This window comes from Chionomys nivalis, chromosome 12, assembly GCF_950005125.1.
Source record: "Chionomys nivalis chromosome 12, mChiNiv1.1, whole genome shotgun sequence".
Lineage (NCBI taxonomy): Eukaryota > Metazoa > Chordata > Mammalia > Rodentia > Cricetidae > Chionomys > Chionomys nivalis.
In genome coordinates this window covers 28555894-28579740 of record NC_080097.1, presented here as the reverse complement: position 1 = coordinate 28579740, position 23847 = coordinate 28555894, and the positions used below count along the sequence as shown (strand labels likewise).

At 36.8% G+C, this 23847-nt stretch overlaps 1 protein-coding gene across 2 annotated transcripts in view; it reads left to right on the top strand.

Annotated features, from left to right (window-relative positions):
• Positions 1 to 23252, top strand: part of Tdrd3 (tudor domain containing 3) — a 137928-nt gene extending 114676 nt beyond the window's left edge. For both annotated transcript variants that reach the window (XM_057786349.1, XM_057786350.1), the window contains 2 exons: positions 17847 to 17972; positions 23049 to 23252. In XM_057786349.1, coding sequence (XP_057642332.1) covers positions 17847 to 17963 — 117 coding nt within the window. In that variant the 3' untranslated portion in view covers positions 17964 to 17972; positions 23049 to 23252. The remainder of the gene's footprint in view (positions 1 to 17846; positions 17973 to 23048) is intronic.
• The last annotated feature ends 595 nt before the right edge of the window (positions 23253 to 23847 follow it).

Sequence of the window (23847 nt, the reverse complement as noted above, 5' to 3'; positions counted from 1 at the left end):
TATACTTTCTTTTCTCAGATGGTGTGTGTAATTAGGGTCAGTCCTTTGAGTCATGATTTTAAAAGAGCTAATTATCCAAAGCATGGCATTAGAAGTTAGCTTAATTTAGTAACTCTGTATGCTTCAAACTCTAAAAGTTATGACCATATTATCTTTTTAAGTATTGGTAATTATTTTTGATACCACTTAATGAATGACTTAGGACAACATAATAGGTACTTATCTGAAAAGACCTAGTTAAAGTTTGCAGTGATACAGAAAAGCTACAGAAACGTACTTTTTTCTGATATGATGACCAAAAGAATGCTAGACTTCAAAATTTGAAAATATGAAACAGGCTTTAAACATATCAAGAACTCAAGATAGTTATACTTTATATTTGTTATCTCTTTTAGGAGCTCCCCCTCACTTATGTTCCCTTCACTGCCTCTTCTTCCCTATCCAAGCCTTTTCCCTTTATTCTGTTCTCTGTGTTATACTTCTCATTTTGAAGATATCAAGTGAATAACTGTTAGGGTCAATCCTTTCCAACTCAGAGAGGACTGTGCTTCAACTGGTGTCTGGGGAAAAGGGGTAAATGACTAACAACTTTGGGCATGAATACTTTGATGTCCCCAGTGTTCATTTGTATAAATGCTTACTTTGTCCTTGACCCCACTTGTTCTCAGGAAGACTATCAGGGTCTGAAATGTGTGACTATTTGGTTCAGAAAGGTCCAGAAATGATGAAAAGGTGACCATGGGCATGGGCATAGGCAATTTGAATTTTGTCTTTTTTTTTCGTTAGGAATTAGAAAATTAAATAAAATTTCCCCTTGAATTTATTCATATTTTGTTAGAAATGCAAAGATTAAAATGCATCCTCTTAGGAAACATTAATATATTATTCTCCAAGCTAGATAGTGGAAAGTCTAAATTTTGTTATAGAAATTTAATTCTAAAAAGCAACACTTAAAATATTTTAGATGTAATTTAGAAAAGCATATAGGTGATATCAAAACGATAATGCATACACATTTCTGTTGAAAGTACTTAATGTGGGCTATGAAAAAACTGAATGTGTGGACTTTTCATTCTAATGATTATAAGTTAAATATGGCATAATCAGTTAGTGAAGATGGTTATAGGGTGACAAGCTGTCTCTCAGTGGGAAATACTACTGGTAGGCTCCTGCCTGGCTCTTCATCAGTTTCAGGAACATTCTTACAGAGATGTAACTGAACCTATTAAACAAAACATTGAGCAAACTGCTTTAAACCTTAATAGTAAAAAATAAATTTCTAAGGTGACAATTATTAATTATGCTTTTAGATATTTGTGAATTTTACCTGACTAGAAAAAGAAATCTAGCCAAATATAACTTTGGCCAATACCTTTTATTGCCATCCTTGAGCCCAAGATTAGTAAATGTTTCAGATTCTCTGTGCGCTATCCTAAAAGGATGTGGTGGAAAGGGTCGCAGAAAGAGTCAGATGTGTGCTCTGCTCAGCCTTTTGAAAGAAGGGAAAGGGCAGGGCTGGTCATGGGCAAATTACTTCCACCTCCCTTTCTGCCCCTGCTTCAGCTCCAGGGGAGCTGGGAATGCACAGAAGGAATCAGAAGACCTGGGTTCCAGTCCCGGCTCTGCCACTTACTACCTATGTGACCTTGGGTAAGTTACCTGACATCTCCAAGTTTCAATTTCACTATAGTATGTTGTGAGGATTAACTATGATCTACATAAATGTGATTTGTAGCCTCCCAACATCTATACAGACAATTTTTATTACCATGGGCTTGACTTCCTCCCTATTCCTCTGAAGTCTCGTGTTCTGACTTGTGTCTTCTTGAAGCAGTCCAGACGACTTCACTACTTTTGCTTCTCACCATGCGCTCTCTGTATCGGAAAATTGTTCCTGCCCTCTGCATGCTTCTCAGTGTAAAACTAAGTGGACTAATCTTCACGCTGGACTGTAGGACACTGCTATCCCTTCTCACCCTACTCTCACCTCCCTTTAATCATCTCTGAGCTGCATGCTTAAGAACCCAAAGAGTAAATCTAGTGCATGAAAGTTGAGACAGTGTTGACGAGAAGGATCTAGGTAGAAGGAAGGAAGACCTTCTAATCCTGTTCCCACCTCCTTTGTTACTAGGCAGATTAACTGGGAAAACTGAAGCAAATGTTCTTCCCTTGTATATTCTGTGCTCCTCAGAGGTCTCACTGGCAACTTAGATCCCTGACCTGAGGAAATTAAAGAAGTGTGATGCCTGTGTCTTTGGTCAGCCCTTTTAGGACTACATGGTTCAGTTTCCTTTTTTTTCGGAAAGTGCTGGCTTACCCTCCACCAACTTAATTGATAATGCTTGCCTTTCTGGGATTTTGGTTATGAAGGGTGAATGGAACTGAAGAATACAGTATACTTTCTTGATCACACACCTGGCTTCAGACCAAGTGATCCCTTTAGGTTTAAGGAAAGCGTGATGCTCTGTTTGGTTGACCTTTTCCCATAGTCTAAGAATGCATAGTCTGGTACTATGAATAACAGTAGCCATTTCCCATGGACTGCCTGCCATTAATGCCTGATTGCCATGCAGCACAGTAACACTCATATCATTATTAGATTAATTTTATTAAAAATTTTGCTTTTTTTAAGCCTTGAACCATTGACTTACACTTCATATGGTTTCTTGCTGAAGTAGCAGTGCCATCTCTTAGAACTAAGACTCAGTTACAAATGCAGATTGAAACAATAAACAGTACAGTTTAAATTTATCAATCAATGGAAAAATTTTAATGACACTCAGGCTGTCAAGGATACCATTAACTAGGAATGCTAATACAGCGCTGAAGGCTGTATAAATTGATAAGATCTTTTTGACCACCCCCACCCAAGATAACAGAGTACTCAAATTTAAAGCCTGTCCTTGCTGATGTCGCCAAAGAATCAGTAATGGAATTGCAGCACCATACAGCAAGAAACTGAAAGCTGTTTGTCTGACAGTAAAAAATGGTGAATTATTATCTGACAAAAACATCACAATGAAATCTGTGATATATGTTAACAATGTATAGGCCTGAATGAAAATATATCAAATTAGTTGTTTTAAAGTAATGAAGTTACACATAACTGCTGTGTATATATATTCTGTCTTACAAACTTCCTATAATTTTCCATTATGTCTTCAATTGGAAAAGTCAAAAGCAAACAAGCTGAACAAGAATTCTTCTGTGACAGTTCATCCCTCAGTTTATGTTTTTTTTCCATGCCTTCCTGAAGTACACTTGATACACGGACGAGACAACCTTTCTGTGTTTATTACGCTCAAGCTGCCCCTCCTCCACTTTGCAGTGGACGTTCTTGCTGGGGCTCTTCTAAAAGTCTCTCCAGCCTAATGAGCAGATTGTTGCCCAAAGCAGCAATTCAGTTTTTAGATATTGCCTCTAGAAATAGTTTTCTAGAATTTTCTAGTACTATTAATATAACATTAACATCTTTCAGGATCCCTTTCTAAGATTTTATTTTATGTGTATAAATCTTTTGCCTCTATGTATGTTTGTTCACTACCTGTATGAATTGGCCTGAGGAAGAGAGACAAGAGCATCAAATCCCCTGGAACTGGAGTTACAGATGGCTGTGAGCTGCCATTTGAGTGCTAGGAATCAAAACAGGGCCCTCTAAAAGAGCAGCCAGTACTCCTAACCTCTGAGCCATCTTACAGCCCATACAGTAGCTTTTTCAGCTCATCTTGATGCCAGATATTAACACTTTCAATAGCAAATGTTAAATGTCCGTGTCCATGTCTGTGTGTCCGTGAGTGTGTGTGCCTTGTGTTGAGCGGGGGAGTGCTGATTTAAATTCTGTTGTTTGCTATACTTATTGTTCCTTTGCAGGGGAGATATTTCAGTTAAAGGAGAAAGAAAATAAGATAGGAAATTACTTTTAAAAACTACTGTGTAGCTGGGTATGGTAATAATGTCAACTCCCTCCACTAAGAAAGCTGAGCTTAGCAGTTTGAGATCAGCCTAGGTAACATATAAAACCCACCTCAAAATCAATAGCAGTAAACAAACAAACAAATAAGACAAAACAGAAAACCTTTAATCTTATGAGGTATAACCTAAACTGTTGACTTGTCTGCTTATTACTGACTCTTTCATGAAGAGAACTTGAGAACTTGTAGCAGTGGTTCCCACCCTTTCATACAGTTCCTCATGTCGTGGGGACCCCCTACCATAGAATTATTTCATTGCTACTTTATAACTATAGTTTTGCTACTGTTACGAATCATAACATAAATATCTGATATGTGGGATATCTGATATGCAACCCATATGAAAGCGATCATGGACCACAGGTTGAAATATAATGTAAGTTATAATCTTACATTATGGCCAGACAACTTAGAAAAACAGCTTGTCTCAAAGACCATGCTATTGAATCTTTTAATACTTTTTAAATATGATATATGGGAATTTTTAAATTATAGAGCTGATGGACCTCTCTTACTTAAGATGTACCAGAGAAGCACTTTCTTGAGTAAATTGAGGAGCTTGCTGGTTAAGTATATAGTGGAGAAGTATTTGTGTTCATCTAGACTTCTGGAGGTAAATATCTTAGAAACTATAATTGTAAACATAAACAATTCATTGTGAAGATACTTTCTTTCTTTGGTGAATTTGACTACTTGATTTTTTTTTTCTTGTAGTCACATTCTTGAAGGAGTTAGGCTCTATCTCAGCAGATACCAAGGACGAGAAAAGCTTTTATCTTGGAAGAATTTTGTAATAAAATTAGTATGTTTGATAAGCTGGTATGACTTGTTTCTGAGAAAACACTGCCTCAATGCTCGTTTTTCACTGGAAGAAAAGTGGACATGGTACTTCTCAAGTTCTCCCTCTCTCTTCGGTACTGTGTTGGTTATTAATGGGAGATTGTAAAAATAATTTTGTATAAAATGCAAAATAAGAGCTAGTTTGGCATTATGTGTTGGGTTCATAACCTCTGAAGTCACTAGGATAAAACAATAGACTAGTTCGGTTCAAACTAATAAAAGAAAAAGCGATTGTGCTTAATCTGATATTGCAAAGAATAGAACATTACATTTAGGAACTAGTAACAATATCTCACTTTAAGGAATTAGCTCTTAGGCTAATTCATTTAGATGTGGTAGCTGCTATGGATAACGTTGATATTTCAGGGTATCTTAGTTTAGTGAAAATAGATTGTGTTCAGTGTAGATAGCTTTGGGTGGTTTGTGCTCTGTAAGAAGAAATTTAGCATCCAAATGCTATGTCTATTTAAAATGTGAGGTTTATACTTATATAAAGCTTCCTAGAATTTATGAGATTCGCCTAATCTCTTCTAGCATATTCATCCACTGCAGTAGATGAAAAAAAACATGAATTTGATAATCTACCACAGCCTGTGCAAAAATCTCAGTTATGTTTTCTTCTGAAAAATAGCAATAAAAATCACCTCAAGATTTTGGTGAGCTGCATAGAAACGGCTCACTGAACATCTACTCGGTTCCAAATGCCTGCTCTGTGGATTCTTGATCACTTTCTGTTCCTCCTCTTGTTTTCTTTTAAGGCTTGGAAAGAAACAGTCTTTCTAACGTTGACCTCCTGCATGAGGGGGTCTGATGATCTAAACTGCAGTAGCAGCTACTTACTAGAGGTAGGAGCTGGGTCTCTGTCCTAAACTTCTCTTGGAGAAAAACCAAACAACATCTTATCCTATTAAACTCTTCTGTTTTAATGTTACTAATAAAATGAAGATCTTCACGAACTTCTAAAATATATGTCTAAAATTTACAAATCTTTTAAAGCAAATTAATTTTTCTTGTAGCACATAGTCCTTTGACTTAATATGACTTTGGCCACATCTTTATAAACTGTTTTCCTATGTGCCTCAGAAACCCTGCGGTTTGCTGGAGCTTTCATAAGTGGGTGGCTTCTGCTTTGGCTCCAGCATGATGTTTTCAGCCACTCACGCAGGAAGTGTACCTGCCCTTTGACAGTGGCAGGATTGTTGCCCATATCTGAGTTTGAACAAATTAGTGTTGAACCCTGAACAAGCTTTTTTTATGTTGTTGTTCCTAAACCTTTAGTGTAGCTTTTAAGACTAATATGTTCTTCTTCAGAGATAATAAAAATGAAATTTGAGTCATGGATTTTATACTCTGAAAAGGGTTATGAATTGTTGGAATACCACAAACTCTCTAGTCTCTGATTTCTCCTGGAGTCTTGTTGTTTTCCTTCTTCTAGCAAATTGCCTTGTGTTTTAGACGCCATCATCAAGAGCTGCCTGTTCCTTCCTTTGAATCCACTTGACCTATTTGCTATGCTTTTAATAATTCTTTTTTATATTTACTTATTTACTTAATTATTTTGAGGCAGAGTCTCACATAGCCCAGAGTAGCCTCAAACTTGCTCTGTAGCTATGGATGGTCTTGACTTCTTGATCTTCCTGCCTCTGCCTTCTCGGTGCTGGGATTACAAGCATGTATTACCACTTCTACCTATTTACTATACTTTTTAATACATGTAACTTGTGATCTTTTGAGGAGAGTTCCAAATTGTGCAAGAGAAAAAGATTTTTGTTTATAGATGAAGTGAAAACACCCCCCCTCCCCCAAATGGTTGCAGGCTGGAGAGATGGCTCAATGGTTCATATCACTAGCTGCTCTTTCAGGTTCAACTCACAAAGCTCTATGCTAGCTCACAACAACTGTAACTCCAGTTCTTCTGGCCTACACATGTGTGGTACACATAATACATACATACAGACAAAACAAAGCACCCACACAAATAAAGTTGGATGGTTTATCTTTCTACTTTTAGGTGAAATCCAAGGGAATTGAGAGACTTCACACTTTCTTAGCATGTTCATGCTTTCATTGATTCTGGCATAGCTGGATGACAAGGGGGAAATGTTCTCATTTTTAGATGATAACAAGAACATAATGTGTTTAATACAATTGCATTTTTATTTTATTTATTTGCATAAGATGATGAGCCAAACTATATAATAAGATCTCCCAACTTGTGTTGAACATCTCAGACATTTTTGGATGTGGAGTTATAGGTGGTTAAAGCGTGCTTCCTGAATTTCCATAAACCTAAAAAGCAAGTGGCAGCAGAATGTATTTGCCTTGTACCAGGAGAGAGCCGATGCTAATTTTCATTCTTTTAAGTTGAAGGAAATAATTGTCTTTTTTTTACTCTTGAAAAAAATCTTTATGGTACCTTTTTCTCTCTTTAGTCATCTGTCAAAAATGACTAAGAAAATTTCCTTTAGTAAGAAAGAAAACTGTTTACAGTTTTAGCAGTTTTAATCTGTTGTAATATGAGCAGCAGGGCTGCGTCCCCGGCACCCAGCTGCCCGCATGGCTAGCTTATGCCCCGAAATAATTACACGGAAACTGTATTCTTTTAATCACTGCCTGGCCCATTAGTTCCAGCCTCTTATTGGCTAGCTCTTACATATTGATCTAACCCATTTCTAATATTCTGTGTAGTACCACGAGCTGGCTTACCAGGAAAGATCTTAACCTGCGTCTATCTGGAGTGGGAGAATCATGGCGACTCCTGACTTGGCTTCTTTCTCCCAGCATTCTGTCTGTTTACTCCACCCACCTAAGGGCTGGCCTATAAATGGGCCAAGGCAGTTTCTTTATTAAATGAAAGTAACTCCTCCATCATTAATCAAGTGGGAAAATGTATAAATGTAAGAATAATGAGTTAAAATATGTACAGTAGAACAATGATAAACAGTGTTAATTTATTGAACTAAATGTATCATAGTAGTTGTGAGCTAAAACTTCTTCTGTTTAAAATTGTTGCCATTGGAGCACTTTCTGGTCTTCCTTCCCCCAGCATAGCTCTTGGTATACATTAATTAAAGTAATAGGTATCAGAGCCCTATAAAGTAAATGTCAGCATTCCCACTTGACAAACTAGAACAATTGCAGGTATAGACTCTGAGCCATATCTAACTTGTCTAAAATCTTTGACTACTAAGTTGAGGGACTGGTGTTTAGATTTGGCACTTTCTGAAACCACAGAGAAAAAGCCTACAGTTGACCTCTGAATAGGATTAAATGATACTAATCAAAGAACTTGTGTGTGAGTTTAATGAAACATATGTGTGTGAGCTCACATATATGTTCACCACAGTGGCAAGCTTATATTTTGATAAATTTCTCTGATAAGGTGTCTTTTAACCAGTGTTAATTTTTACAGAGTCAACTGAATTTTCTTATTTCCCTAAAAGATCAAAAACACAAGCAAGTTTTTATGTTATTTAAGTTCAAAAGTGAAAATGAGTGTTGGTAGAAGTGTTGGCTGGTGTTTCTCGAGGGCAGGCAGGAGTTTCAGAGAGGGTAGAAAGTCAGCCAACCTCGTTGTTTATTGTACTGTCCTTGCGGTAAGAGTTAATCTTATACTGTGACATCTTGTTAGTTTGTGAATGCACTGCAGACTGTTATCAAGGCTCAGCTGTATTATAACTACCCATCTGGAAGTTACTCTTTTGGATAGCAGTCCTCTAACTTCCACCCACCCACTCTGCAGAAATGAAGGCTAACAGGTTACCAGGTGGCTATACCTTCTGTTGTAGCACAGTTATTCGTAATACATCAGTGAGAATATTGTGCCAATATAGGGGTTATTTCTACTGCACAGTCATCAGCTGTGTTTAACGTAGAGCTTTGTGCTTACATTCGGAAAACGATCCTCTACAAATATGTAATGATTTAGATTTGGGAGTGCATTGTAAGGATTTCATTTAGTGTCAAACACAGACTGAGTAAACTGAGCAACTGATAAAAGCTTTAAAGCAACTGCCTAATACGTTTATCCATTGTCAGGGAGAAGAGAGGACTTTCTTCATGAGAGATATGTAGTCATATTATGTTCAAGGCCAGTCATACTTGTAATAATATTCCGAGTACAGGTCATATAGAAAGTCAGTACTGAAATGCAAAAGAAAATATTCACGGTGATAGAAATTCTAGAAATAATGACATTTGACAGGAAAGGTAAAATCCTTCGTCTTAGACAGTCTCATTTGATATATAGAGGAAGAAACAGACCCAGCTAGAAAACTCAGTCCGCACTCATAAAGTGCACCCTCTTGTAGGAGAAAAGGCACACTGCTGTGAAACCATCCCTGTGGTGATGCCCTGTGTTGTGGGAAAGAGCTGGACTGCAGAGCCCGGCTGTGCTCCTGTGCACCCCTCACATCCTCAGACCTCCAGCCTTAGTGACCAAACTAACTGGATGGGCGTTGTTAAACATAGGTTTTTATTGTTTCAGTCAGTAGTAATGATTATGGTTTGTGACACACACACATTGTTGTGGATATTTGGGCATTAATTTGGCACAATTCTTGATGTTGTACCTACTTAAGGTTACATTTTTTTTTATTTTATCTGTCTGTTAGTTTCCTTAATTCTTAATAAAGAAGTGAAAACATCAGGAAATTATTTCACCTCTCTGTCATATGATATTGGTAATTATATGAAGCACTTTCCATAAACTCTCCCTTGTCCACCTCAACTTTCAATATGTTTTAAAAGCAGGGATGTGACCCTGTAAACTGGACAGAGTGGTAGTGGTGTTTTTCTAGTCCAGTCTTTCAAATCTGTCCTTAAGCCTTTGTAGCATGCCATGTGTGTCTGATTCAGTTGCCCTCTTAAGGAAATTGCATTGAGCTAAGTGTTTTACAATAAAAGCTAGATTAGTGTTATGATCTGGTAATTACTGCTTTCAGACAAAGAGTTGGTTTTACTATCTTAATTCTGTTATATTAGCCTACTATTGTAAATTGTAAAAGTAATATAAATTATGGGAGTAAAATAGCATTTTGTCACTTGACATATTTACATGCTTTATAATGAGCATTATAATAAACTCACTATAAAGTATATGAATTATATGTTTAATGTTACATATGTAAAATATTGTGTATATTTATTATTATGCATAATTATGAAAATTCCAGAATCTGTCTTCAGCTAACATATTTTGGAATGCATTGTTCTTGTACACATAAACTATAAACATCTACCCTAGCATTTCTCTATGGACATAGGTAGGCATATTTTCTTCTAATTTACCATTACTACCATATTTCTACTCCTAAATACTGTTTTCAACTCCTTTCTTTTTTTTTAACCAGCTGTATTTGTTAAAGTTTTTGAGGTAGGCTAAAGGCAAGATGTTCGAAGAGGTTAGGCATGTGACTTCAATTTTGATTTCATCTCAAAATACTGAGATTTTATAAGATACTGTCTGTAAGTTTTAGTGATTATTTTCAGGCATGCCCTTTTGCTAATTTCCTTCCCTTTTTTGTTCCTTTTCCTTCTTTCTCTCTATACATAAGAATGACTATCCTCCAAAGAAAGGAAAAAAATAAGAGAAGGAGTTATAATGATAGATCTTTATGTTTTAACGCAGTTTTAAGTTTATTAGCATATATAATACAAATGAAATTAGCCATGTGTGTTTGTAGCTGTCGCACTTCTGAAATAGTTTGGTGAAAGGTTTTTTTTTTTTTTTTCCATCATATTGGCTTACATTTTCTCCTTTATCTACGTATTGCACACTTCCTGTTTAGACTCCTCGGAAGTCTGTAACCTCTTAACGTCCCAAGACAGTGTGATTTAGAGAGATTTTTTTTTTTTTTTTTTGCAAGTGATAATTCTTCCATTGTGCTGAAACCATCTGTACAATCATGCAGCATGGGAACTTAAGATATATGCTCAGGTCTTGAAAAATGCTTGCAGAGTTCTAACTCCTGCTGCTGTTGCTCTAAAAAAAAAGTTAATTGTATATACCGATTGCACACACTCATACACTCACCTGTATTTCTAGCTCCAGGGTACCCAGTACCTGGACTCTGTGGGGATCTGCACTCACATGTTCAGATATCTGCACACAGGCAGACATAATTTTAAAAATGAATTATGCTATGTCAAATGAGACTGTATGATTTCATTCATACAGAGGACACAATACAGTCAGATTTAATTAAAAGAAGCCATGAGTAGGATGGGTTGCCAGGAACCAGGGCTATGTTAAATGAGGAGACCTTCAGAGGGAACGAAGTTGCAGTTGTACAAGATGAAAGAGTCCTGGCGATGACAGTTCACACTTCTGTATTATGTGCTGTGCTGAGTGAAGGGCTCCTCAGTGTTCGCCCAAGGAAGAAAACAGGGACAAAGTCAGCAAGAGGTGATGGATATGGTGACTGGCTTGTCATTTCACAGTGTATACATATGTAGTTTACTTCAGTGTAGATTTTAAATATGTATAGCTCATTTTTCAGATATACCTTAGTGAAGCTTTAACCTCAAAAAAATAAGCTACTTGGGATTTAGTTCAGTGGTAGAGAGCTTGCCTAGGAAGCGCAAGGCCCTGGGTTCGGTCCTTAGCTTCAGAAAAAAAAAAAAAAACAACAACAACAACAAAAAAAAAAACAAACTACTAGAAAAATTTAAGGAAAACTATACAAAGCAAGAAATAGCTGTAAAACACCATTTTATTCAAAAGAGAGACTTCTTGATTGTATAGTTGAAACATGGCTATTAAATGCTGTGGTGGAAATCATTCTGATCCTTAGTTTCTTTTAAAAAATGGTGAGATGAAGTATTTCAAACTATTATTGTAAACATTAAATAACATGAAATATGGCAGACCGGAGCAGAATAAACATTTATTCCCCTTTTCTTTTTGTTAATTTTATAGACTTTATTATAAAAACATATTGCAAATAAATAAAAATGTCACACTCATCAAAATTAACAGACTCCAAGTCTATTTCAGTTATGTGCAGAGATAGTTTGAGTGGCATAGGGCCTGTGACTTTATCATTTAAATTTACTGCTCCTTTTAAAAAGCTGCCTTTCCTGCTGAAGATACAGAGCAACCTTTTGATATCTAGTTGAATTTTCATGGGTATTTAAACTGCCCAAAGCAGTTGGTTTACTTTGCAGTAAAGGGAAAATCCTGCTGGTGTTAAGAGTCAGGACAGTGTTTAATAATACTGTATTTACTTTGGCTGTCACTCAGAAAGCCATGTTAAAATGTTGTCTTTAGATTGTGCCTTAGATTAAGAAGCCCTTAGCTATGTATTCAGATGATTTTCTTGAATCCCTATAGATTTATCGATTTTTAAATAATTGTAGAAAATATAAGATTTTTTTTGTTTGGGATCTAGCTATCTATCATTTATTTGGGTTAATTGAAAAAAGCATCAGTAGTTCAGGCTGGCCTCCTACTTGCTCCATAGCTGAGAATGGCCTAGATTCCCTGCTTCTACCTCCCAGTGTTAGGATTACAGGTGTTCTACACCATGCCTTTACTAGGAAATAAAGTCTTTAAAAAGAAAAGGTCAGAATTATTCAGTGAAATGGTACACAGTCCTTTTGAGATTCTATATTTTCTCAGAATGAAAACAGTATTATATTGTGTCATAGATTTAGTAACAGTTACTTGGTAATTAGATTTCAAATCTGAGTTTTCTTTTTTTCTTAAGTTAATGTCCCACTTTCTCTTCTACCATAAAATGTTATGCTTTAAATAAAATAGTACCAGATATGGTACATAAAAATGGAAGAAGGGAGACTAATTTCCTCCCATTTCATTTTAAATGGTATTTATTTCTCTACCAATTCTGAAACCTAAGCTAAATCAGTCTTATTATAACACTTGTTATATTTGGTTTTGTATTGTGATGCCTATCTTATATATTGTTGCATCTATGGGTTTTTTCAACTTAGCTGAACAAGGTGAGTTCTTTTTAACAAGTGAAGCAACCGATAGGGTGAACATCCAGAGATGTTGCTACAGTTCCTGACTTTCCTTATATCAGCCTCACACTCCACCTGTAGTGTATGCCAAAGCAATATTATAAAAACGTAAAATATGCCCATAGTTTCTGTGGTGCCCTTCAGAGTACTGAAGTGATAGAAGTCTGTGTTACTGTGTGTCAGTGTTTGGAAGCCTATCAAAAGGGAGCAGGGAAGGTGAAGTGGACTTGTGCCCTCGTTCGGCTTGGGGAATTAAGTGCTTGAGCAAATCATACCTCCTTAGTTTGCCATAGGAAGCATTCTTTACAACAACTTTGCCCTATGATTTGTGGTTCTGGCTGTCATGGGCCTCAGTGTTCTATTGTAGAACTACAAATGCTAGAGTAGAAGATAAGATTCAAAAGCATTTGATACACAAAAGGTTGGTATCAATAGCATGCAACTGTCATGGGCACAGAGATTACCCACAAACCTCAAGGAAATAAAAGCTGAGTGATCTTTGCTTTCAACTTTCAGCGGTTCTAATACAGTAGAATATTAGTATAATTAATATATAAACAGATCATTTATAGTATTTTAAGTTCTAGCATTGCAATCAATTGCATAATGTTTCATAAAAACATTTCTGTCCTTATAATGATTGTTTGCTTATGTTTCATATACAACCTTATTAGGGTATTTCTATAAATATAATCTGATCAGACAGGCATTAAAAAGTATAGTTTCTTCATTTATAAAGAAGGTTTTTGTGTATGAATTATCAAGAGATGTATACTCATTAACATTATTTAACATAGCCCAAATTTCAAAGGTTGTTAAGTATGTTGAACTTCATATGTGGTTTATTATATCCATTGAACTATTAGCATGATTTTTCCATGTTCTATGATTCAAATATGTGGTGTCTTCAGCAGTAGGATCTTACCATCAAGTTCTGGAGGGTAACCAGGAAGATTGGCAATAGCCTACAGTGTTTGATGGTCTTTGGAATCTCACTGGCCAAGGACTCCAAAAGAAGTAATTCATTTCTGACACTGGGCTTTTATTCATTAGCTGGTTTCTTCTGGGCCATTATTCCCCTATTACAGCGCAACTCTCCTTCAATATCTTAGATGTATGTGGATAGGTATATTTTTAGGAAGCTTTTATAGTAGATTTCCAATTGTAAAGTTGTAAATTTCAGAAGTGTTTAGTATTACTTATCCCTTCCAATTTCCCTCCTACCTTTCCATCTTCTCCTTCACCACAATTTACCTCTTTCTGTTCCATATTTTTTTAAACCTTTTATACTAGTGTCTTTCTGCCCTGCCCATGGACCCTTTGTTATTTTCTGACCTCTGTCGGTATTCCTAATGAAACACGTATCTAAAAGATTCAAAGCTACCATCCATGAATGAGAGAAAACATGAAATATTTGTCTTTCTGAGTCTGACTTATCACACTCAGGATGATTGGTTCAAGCTCTATGCATTTACTAATGGATTTCATAATTTTGTTTTTCTTAATATCTAAGAAATATGCCATTGTGTAAATATGTGACATTTTGTTTATTCATTCATCAGTTAATGGGTGTATGGTTTCCAAACTGTTGTGAGTAGAGCAGCAATGGACGTGGCTGAGCATGTATCTCTCTATACTGATTTCCATAGTGGCTCTACCAGTTTGTACTTCCACCAGTAGTGATGAGTGTGCTTTTCTACATCCATAACAGCATTTGCCATTGTTTGTTTCTTTGGATCTTAGCTATTCTTACCAGGATAAGAAAAAAGTCATGTTTCTCTGATGGTTGAGGATGTTGAGCATTTAAAAAAAAAAAGTGTTTATCAGCTGTTTGTGTTTTATCTTTTGAGAACTCTATTTAGGTCCATGCAAGCCTCATTTTTAATTTTTTTCATTTTCTTGATTAATTTTTAAATTCCTTTATATTCTAGGTACTAACTCTTTCTCTCTCTCTGGTGGATAATTTAGTAAAAAACTTTTCCCCTGTTATGTGTTGTCTGTTCACTCCAGTGACACTGTTTTTACTGTGCAGAAAGATAGCGCAGCTCCTAGCGAATATTCATGCTCCCCAATTTCTCCCTTAGATGCTTGTTCTTAGGTTTAACCATATTTCACCCAGTGGTCCTAGAACAGAGACCATATGATATAAGCAGGTTCCAAACAGTTACTTGTGGGTTTCAAGTGACCAGTTTATAATGAAGTTTCATAGAGCAGCTCACTTACAGATGGAACATCTGTAGTTGGATATGTGTTCACCAAATAGAGCAGGAGGCCCAAGATAATATGCAGAAAAGATTTAGTTGTTGGAGTTGTTATTGTCGTCTTTGTGTTGGTTATTTTGCTTTGCTTCAAAAAACCATTTGATTTGTGCTTGTCAGACTAACCAGTTTTGTGTCTGTGTGTGTGTGGGGGTGAATATGCGGGAATGGGTCTGCTCATGAAAGAGTTCAGTGGACTAGTGAATCTAAACACGAACAAAGGACTCAGTTTGAATAGCCATTCTTTGAAATCAGATTTTATTTTTGATGACATAACTGAAGTGAGAAAAGTAGTATGAAGTCTCAAAAGTATGGGTGAAGATCACATTGGGTGTTTCTGTCACATGAAAGTTCTTCCAAGCCTTATAAAGAACTTTGCTGATAACCAGACACTAAATAGTTCCCTCCAGAACTTCCTGTATTGAGCTCTGTGGCTTTGGAAAATTATTTTATCTTTCTAGGTTGACAGATACGTCCATCAAATCCATAGGGATGGGCTAGATGGTCTTTCAGGATGCTACTGGCTCTGATGCAGTGTCAGATTTTTGTTGCTGTTGTTTTAGTTGCTCACTAACTATGAAATTAATTTTTTGAGTTTTCATTTGTAAGAGAGTTTTAAAACCTAAAGGGAAAAGATAGGCTAGAACAACAGAGATTCATTAAAGACAGGTCAACACCCCTCCTCTATTCAACTGAACTGTGTGCTGTATGAAGTGGATGGGAGTGCAGGCAACTTTCTTTTTGCAGACTGTAGTGCGTGTTGCATGTAAGCAATGTTTGCCCTCAGCTGCACTGCAGAATGAATTTAAAAGTTAATGAAAGCAAAGACTGCACCTTTGACAGTAATTGAAAAGTAAGCTATCAGAATCTCAGTTTTTGACTGCCGCTTTGTATAAAAAATTGTAAAGACATCAAATTATGTGAAAGAAATTTTATGATTGGTCATCTCTATAACACTAATTGGCTCTAGTGAGTATAGTCTGAATCTTTTAAGCCCAGAAGAGAAGCTTTTCCATAGCAGTATCATTTTATTAGGCAGTTGCTCAGCACATGCAATGTCCAACTTCTGATGATGTGTTTCATTGTAAAGCAAGGGCTTTTCAGATGTTCTCCAGCCAGTTATGCAGCTGGGCAGAGAGAAAATCAACATTCTGGTCCAATTCCTGCAATAATTACTTCCTCTTTTAAAGTACCAGATATATTTTCATCCTTTTCAGTTAATATGCAAAGCCTTAAGTGTTGTCATTTGTCATAAAATTAAGTATATCTCCTTTTCAAATTTGCTATAATATTTGATAATCATAATTCAGAACAGTGATCAGAATAATAAAATGATAGCTCTCTCCTTTCCCAGGAACTTTTAAACTTTTATTCCTATATTTTAATTGCTGTGCCAAGTTCCAGATCTGAGACCCCTAAAGAGTTTGAGATTGACTTTTGTAAGGGCTTTGGGGGAAGGCGAGCTTATCAGACATTTCTCTCTAAAAAGTATCTACTGAATAACTTCAGATGAAGTGTTATATTTCTCCTTGAAAATGATCATTAATTTTTGGCTTATAACATATTTCTTTCCATGGAAATAGAGACATGGAGATTTAAACAACAGTGTTTGAATTCAAACTAAATCTGTCTTAGTTGTTTTAGATCTGTAGTCCCAGACTTCAGTATCCTTTCTAAAAAGTGTACAATATGGTTCTTTCTTTTGAATACTTTGGAGTATGTCTAATAATGAGAAGAATGCTCATGGCTAATATTATCACTGTTAAATAATAGGATTTCTTTTGGTGGAACGTCTTAGCATCTTTCTGTTTCCATCATGTAACAGTACAGTAGGTCAATGTGTAAAAATTCAAGGACTGTAGCTCAGTCTTTCTTATAATTCCCTGTGTTATTAAATTCAAAGAAAAGTTTGAGGAAAAAAAGATTTTATAACTATGAGGAGGAGGGAGAAAGAATAAATTTCCAAAATCATGCAAATTATTGTACTCTGATAATTTAGTTGGAATTTAAACTCTACTCAGTAAAAAATAGAGTCTATTTCTTGCATAAATAAAACTGAGATTCAGTTTTTTTCTACTTTTGATAGAATACCTAAGTCACAGCTGAATTAATTTTTAAAAAGTACAAAAAAATCCTTAGGGTGGCAGCACTCAGTAAGAAACCGTGTGTTTTTTTTACTCTATTTTGTTGGCTTTAAGTACTTTTCAGATGTTATAATGAATGATACCTTTCTTGCTCACCCTTTAATCAGTCTCCTAATTTCCTTGTGCTCTTCCTTGAGTTAGTAGATCTACCCTCACAGTGAGGAGGACAACGGAATAAATGCTTTACTATGCGCTCTCTTGCATGAAGCTTTTTGTCTATTTCAATTGCATAACCCCACCTCCATTCCAGTTTATTATTTTCTGTCTGTACATGTGAGATTCTTAATGTTGAAGATTTCATCTAATTACGTTAGATAGTTGGTGAATGTTCTCTGGCTCTTCAGCTTTTTTTTGGTGTCTTACCAAGACCTCTTTCTATAATAAACACCCAAAATGTATTCAGAAGTCCAAATACTCAAGAAAATTGTATTTGATATCCTGTATGTTCCTCACATTTCATCATTTGGTGTGATAGTCATGCTAATATTTGGACATCGTTTCCTCTAATGCCTCTGCCTCTCGCCTTCACCCTTGCCTCGCTCTGTTGACAGCTTAAGGAGGTATAATTAACAGGAAGACTATAAACCGTGTTTAACTTAGGAAAGTTGGAGCTACTTTAAACACACTAAACCATTATTCTTTGCAAACAGGAAGAAGAAGGCACCTATGACCACACCATTGAGTTCCGTCGAGGAGGTGATGGCCAGCCACGACGATCCACTCGGCCAACACAGCAGTTTTACCAACCTCCTCGGGCTCGGAACTAATGTGAAAAGGTAAAGCTGAGGGCTGGAGAGATGGTTTAGTGGTTAAGAGCACTGACTGTTCTTCCAGAGGTCCTGAGTTCAATTCCCAGCAACCACATGATGGCTCACAACCATCCGTCATAAGATCTGGTGCTCTCTTCTGGCCTGCAGGTAGAACGTTGTATATATGCATAATAAATAAATCTAAAAAAAAAAAAAAAAAAAGTAAAGCTGACACGGTGCGGAAGTTTTCCTGAAAGGAAAGATGAACTTTGTGTTCAATAAAGCTCAGCTTTCGGTGCTTCATGCAATTCAGCCTTCAGTTGGCATTATTACTTGTTATTTTTCTACCAGCCTTTCCCACAAATTCTTCTTCTAGTACACCTTTGCTCCATACCAGTTGTCTTAGCTAATGTTCTGTGGCAGTAAAGAGACACTATGACCAAGGAAGTTTTAAAAAAGAAGCATTTAATTGGGGGCTTGCTTGTAGTTTCAGTGGCTTACTTAGTCCATGATAGTCTTTGCAGGGGGCATGGCAGCAGGTAAGCATGGTGGTGGAATAATGGATAAGAGTTGACATCTGACCCACAAGGTGCAGGCAGAGAGAGGAAGACCGGACCTGTTAGCGGCTTTTCTGTTTCATTTTAAACCCACACCTCATCCCTTTTCTCTTTCCTGATTTCTAGCAGTTGATGCAGTTGTATACTCAAATCTGAAGATGTAGAACTAGGATCTACAGATATGAGAGAACAGGTCTTATTTCTAAGTGCTTTTGTGTTGCTTCATGCAGTTTAGTTTATTTTAAAAAGAGGGAATGTTTCACAGTGTGCCATCAAGAGTCAGAGAAAAACACCATGACTGCTTAATGCAATGTGATTTGGAGGCTGTTTACTGTTTATCTAGAAGTGTTCATACTAGTTTCAGAAAGAACGACTGTGTGAAAATCATCCTCACTGGTGAGAGAGCCCACAGTCAGGAGGAAACCAGTCTTGGGCATCACACTCTTGACAAAGTCCTTATTTCTTAATGTGCTTTTGCCGTCTCTCATTATTAACCTGTCTTGTTACTGTTTTCATTCCGTCGTGCTGGTACTTTTGGACAGTTCAAGATAAATTTCCCATTGGGTATTTACCATCCTACAGATTATTCTGAACTTGAGTATATTTTCTTCCATTGACTTCCAAGATTAATGAGAATTTTTCAGGAACTCTTCTCAACTCCTCAGTTTAGCTCTTAGTTCTGCTAAAGTTTTTAGTCAGGCTGCATTTTTCCCCTGATGAGTGACCAGCTATTGAGTCCTTGAGGCACAGATAGTGTAGATTGAGGTGTAATGTTAGTGGGGGTGGGGGAGGGATGAATTTCAAAATTTAAAGAGGGGGAGTAAATTATCTCAATAATTTTGTGTTGATGTAAATTGAAACGGTACTTTAAATATATTGTGTAAAGTATCATTAAACATTTTAAAAGCTTGCGCCTCCTGATATTTCTGCTGAAAACAGTTCCTGTGCTGTCTCTCCTTCAGATCCCAAAGCTTATTCATGTTTGGTGCTCCTAAAAACATTCTAATATACGTACAGAACTTTTCCTTTTCTAACATTTAACTTCATATCTGATAGTCTGTCTAGAGTGAAAGCCTAATGCTAATTGACTTCTGAGCAATGAGAGCAAGCCAGTGTAGCACTTTTTTTCCTTTTATCGTGGTCTTTTCTTTGCACTCAGTACAAGGCCATCAAACAAACAGTCCTCACCCAAACACACATCAAAGAGGAGTTGCTTTTTGACTCTGGGCATTTCTCTGTAGTGCAAGAACTGCTTCTTGTGATTTTTTTTTTCTTTTTTTTTTTCTTTTTTTTTTTTTGGTTTTTCGAGACAGGGTTTCTCTGTGGTTTTGGAGCCTGTCCTGGAACTAGCTCTGTAGACCAGGCTGGTCTCGAACTCACAGAGATCCGCCTGCCTCTGCCTCCCAAGTGCTGGGATTAAAGGCGTGCGCCACCACCGCCCGGCTTGATTTTTTTTTTCTTAAGCAGAATGAAAGTATATACAAGGATTTAAGGAACTTCACACCGTAGAAGATTGAGTCTACATTCTTAAAATAAGTTCCTTGTGCTTGCAGTTAAATGTCACTTTAAAGTGAATGAGAATGAGGTTGTCTTTCCAGCTTCTGGGGATGTTTAAATCCTTTAAAACAGGTTTTAATGAAGCTACAGGTTTTCAGGAGGATGTCTCATTTCTCAGAGCTGCCTTTTGGGTTGATGGAAAAGGATAGGACCCAACAGGCGAGACACAGAGAAGCCAGGGCAAGAGGAAGCGTACCCAGATGCAGAGGGCTCAGTCCTCTCAGCCGTCCAGTAGTTTCTTTCATGTATTTTATATGTTTGGGTTCCATGGAAATTTTCCTTTGGAGAAGAGTACACTGCTTAAAAATACATTATACACCATAGCCCTGAGGTAACTTGGCTTAACCATATCAAATACTACAGTGCAAACATTTCCTAATCAACTTACATGTCATAATCTTACTTTTTATAGCCCCTAACTTAAAACTTTCATCTTGGATGCTACAGTGTCATTCTTGGAGAGGCTGTGCAAGCTTAGCACATGACAGACCCTAGGTTCAATACTCAGCAACAAAATAAGATGAAGAAGTCAGTCTTGTTACAAAATGGAAGACTTTTTTTTTCTCATTTCCTTTAAGTTTCTATTAACTTAAGCATCCAATAAGAATATACGTACACATTGGGAAAAAAAAGAAGATAAACATTGGTAGTCAGCCATTTGACTTTCCTCAAATATAAATATTAAGCTATATATGCTAAAGTATTTTTTCTCAAAAATTACTTAGTATAGTGAGAACTACTTTAGGCATTTCTGTTATCACTCCTAAGAATATAAATTTTTTGTTCTTTTTTTATTACTTTATAAATAATATCAATCAAAATTTCTATTTCCTCCTCTCCTCCCACTTCCCTAAGAATATAATTTTAAAAGCCATTTATATTTTGGGTATGTTCTGATGTATTTTTTAGACTCTCTGTACAGCCCCACTTCTTCCCTGCTTCTCCAGAGTAGAGACAAACTGGTCTCATTTGGGTCTAGTATGAAGGTCAGCACTGCAGACTAACAAGGCAGGGCCAAGTCAGAGGGCCATAGGGAAGTGTGAGAAAGATGATATTTGAGGGGAAACAGTCCCAAAATCCGAAATTCTAGTTCCTGAGCACAGTAATTGTTCTGTGCAGTTTGGAAATGTGAGTGGATCTAGAAAACGGAATGTATACACCTTCTTTAGACAGTCATGCTGACTAACCTTTGGACAGTAGGAGGAGTCTATGGTGTGACTTAGTCCTAGGAACTGCATAACTTCACAGGGTACTCCAGGGAATGCACTGTAGGGTGGAGTCTGAGAGCGCTGCAAAGGAGGAAAGGTAGAGAGGTGCACACAGCAGGCCTCAGCAAGTGACTCCTGGGGGCTGCAGTAGACCGGGAAATGTAGGTATTATGGGTGTTTACTGATGCTTTTGTTACAAATTGAAGTTTTCATGTGATGTGTTGGTACAGTTGTGAACTTCTGAGTAAGAATAAGAAGACCCAGCTAAACTTGAGAATATTGCTATTGGTTGTAGGCAGGATTGGGGACCTGGTCTCCACTGCTTGAGTGGTTCAAGTTACATGCCTGGCTGTGGAGAGAGAGAAATTGTAAGACAGATTAACTGGAACTCTAGAGTTATGAGGACTAGTAGTATGGACTGTGAACCCATTCTGAACTTTGATCCTGGTTGCTTGCTTAATGGAAGAAATCTTGAAATGAATAACTGCTGTAGATATTACGAAAATGCTGTGACTGTGCTTGTTCACTAAGGTTCAGTTTTAACACCGGTTTTTGCTAACAAAACTTGTGTTTTTAAATGTAGGTTTTTTTTGGACAAGGTTGCACAGCATTTTTTGTGGAAGCTTTTATATTAGGATTAGGAAAATAATCTTTATAAACGTAACTATTGGCCTATGATACCAATAGAACTGGCATTATGTAAGAATAGCAGTTTCCAAAGCTCAAGATGGCGGGATGATTCAGTGGGTAAGGCACTTGCCACACGAACATGACCACTTGAGTCTGTTTCTGGAACCCACATAAAGAAAGAAAGAACGTACTCCACAAAGTTGTCTCCTGACATCCATATGTATGTCATAGTGTAAATGCTGTCCCTCCATCATGAACATACATAATTATTTAATTAAAGAAAAGCAGCATCTAGGAGCTCAGTTTGCTAGTCAGGAGTCTGCTTGCAAGACTTAGGAACGATATGTTTGCATTGGTGGCTTACTTTTCCCTGCCCAAGTATTTTTATTCATAAAGCTAACCCAACACATCTCCTACTATTTATCTCAGCTCTTGTCACCACTGACTTTTGTGGTTTCAATACTGTGTGGTACCTACTGCTGGAGAGATGGTTCAGCAGCTAAAAGCACTTGCTGCTTGCTCTTACAGAGGATTGAGTTTATAGTTCCCACACCAATATTGGGAGGCTCACAGCGCCTGTAACCCCAGCTTCAAAAATCTAACACCCTATTGTATCCTCCAAGAACAACTACACACGTGTGCAAGCACAATATGCACATGTGCATGCAAATAAATAAAAACGAATCTTTTTAAGATACAGTTACTAAACAGGGTGGGGAACAGGTAGAGGGAAGGGACAGAAGACAGACCAAAGTAAATGATAAATGACCTGGGTGAACTAACCCAGTCCAGAAATGTACTAAGAAAGTGTTGAAGTGGGTAGGATAGGATGGAAAGCCCATTTGATTGACTGCCTCCCATCTAAGTCTTCCTTTTGTGAAGGAGCCATCACCCAATCCAAGTTCCTGAAATTAGTACCTAGTAGGAAAGGATCGAACACCACCAGAGGTAGACTTCCAAAAGGAAAAACATTCTATATATTTCAAAAATTGAACTAGGTTGTTTTGTCTGATTTATTCTATTTGAGATTACTACTACTTATATGAACATTTTACTTTTTAAAATAGTTCAGTAGAGTTATGCCTTAATAAAGTATAGAAGAGGTACTCTGAGGTCCAAGTTTATTTTCTTCCCTCTTTTTTTTTAAACAGATTTTTTTTTCGCGAAGGAAGAAGCTGCTGACTGAAACATCCTGGAAGCCCATTCATAAATATTTTTTTTTCACTTCAGAACAAGAGCCACCATGCTGGATATGATACTTAGAGAATTAAGAGCAATTTTTAGGGAAGATTCAACATACACCAAGCAAGGGGGCAAATACCAAGTTTAATACAGCAAATATCTTTATAATTGGAGGGAAGAATTTTTCTTCTGCCATCAATAAACCATTGTGTTACTAAATATGTTGTACTGTTTTACTTGACTGTTACTTTTCTTGGTGATCTGGCATTAGCCCCATACTTATTGCATTCTAAGGAATATCTTATGGAAGCCTTTCCCCATAATTACATAATATACTGACTTTGTAGCTTACCGTATTTCATATTAAAAGAACCTGAAGCCAAATAGAAATTATTAGTATGGTAACAGCTGTCAAATATAACAGAAGAATTGAAAAGTTAATATTTAATTTATAGCATTTGATTGCAAATAATAGAAAAGGTATCTCAAAACCTCAGACCCCAAAAGGAATCGGCTGACCCACTCCATGGCTGTACCAGCAGTGTTTCATGGTCGCCTTAATTTAGTGATTTATCTTTTGGAGATGTTGTGAAAGACTGACTTTTATACCTCTCATTTCTGAATTTCCAAGGATCAGCTTCATTCTAGGACAGACTTGCCACATGTGACCATGGATGGTGTCTACCAGTTCCCTGAGCTATTAAATCTAGGGGTAGGTGAGGGCTGCTTCTAGAAGTGTGTTCAGAAAATGAAGCTTACACATGTAGT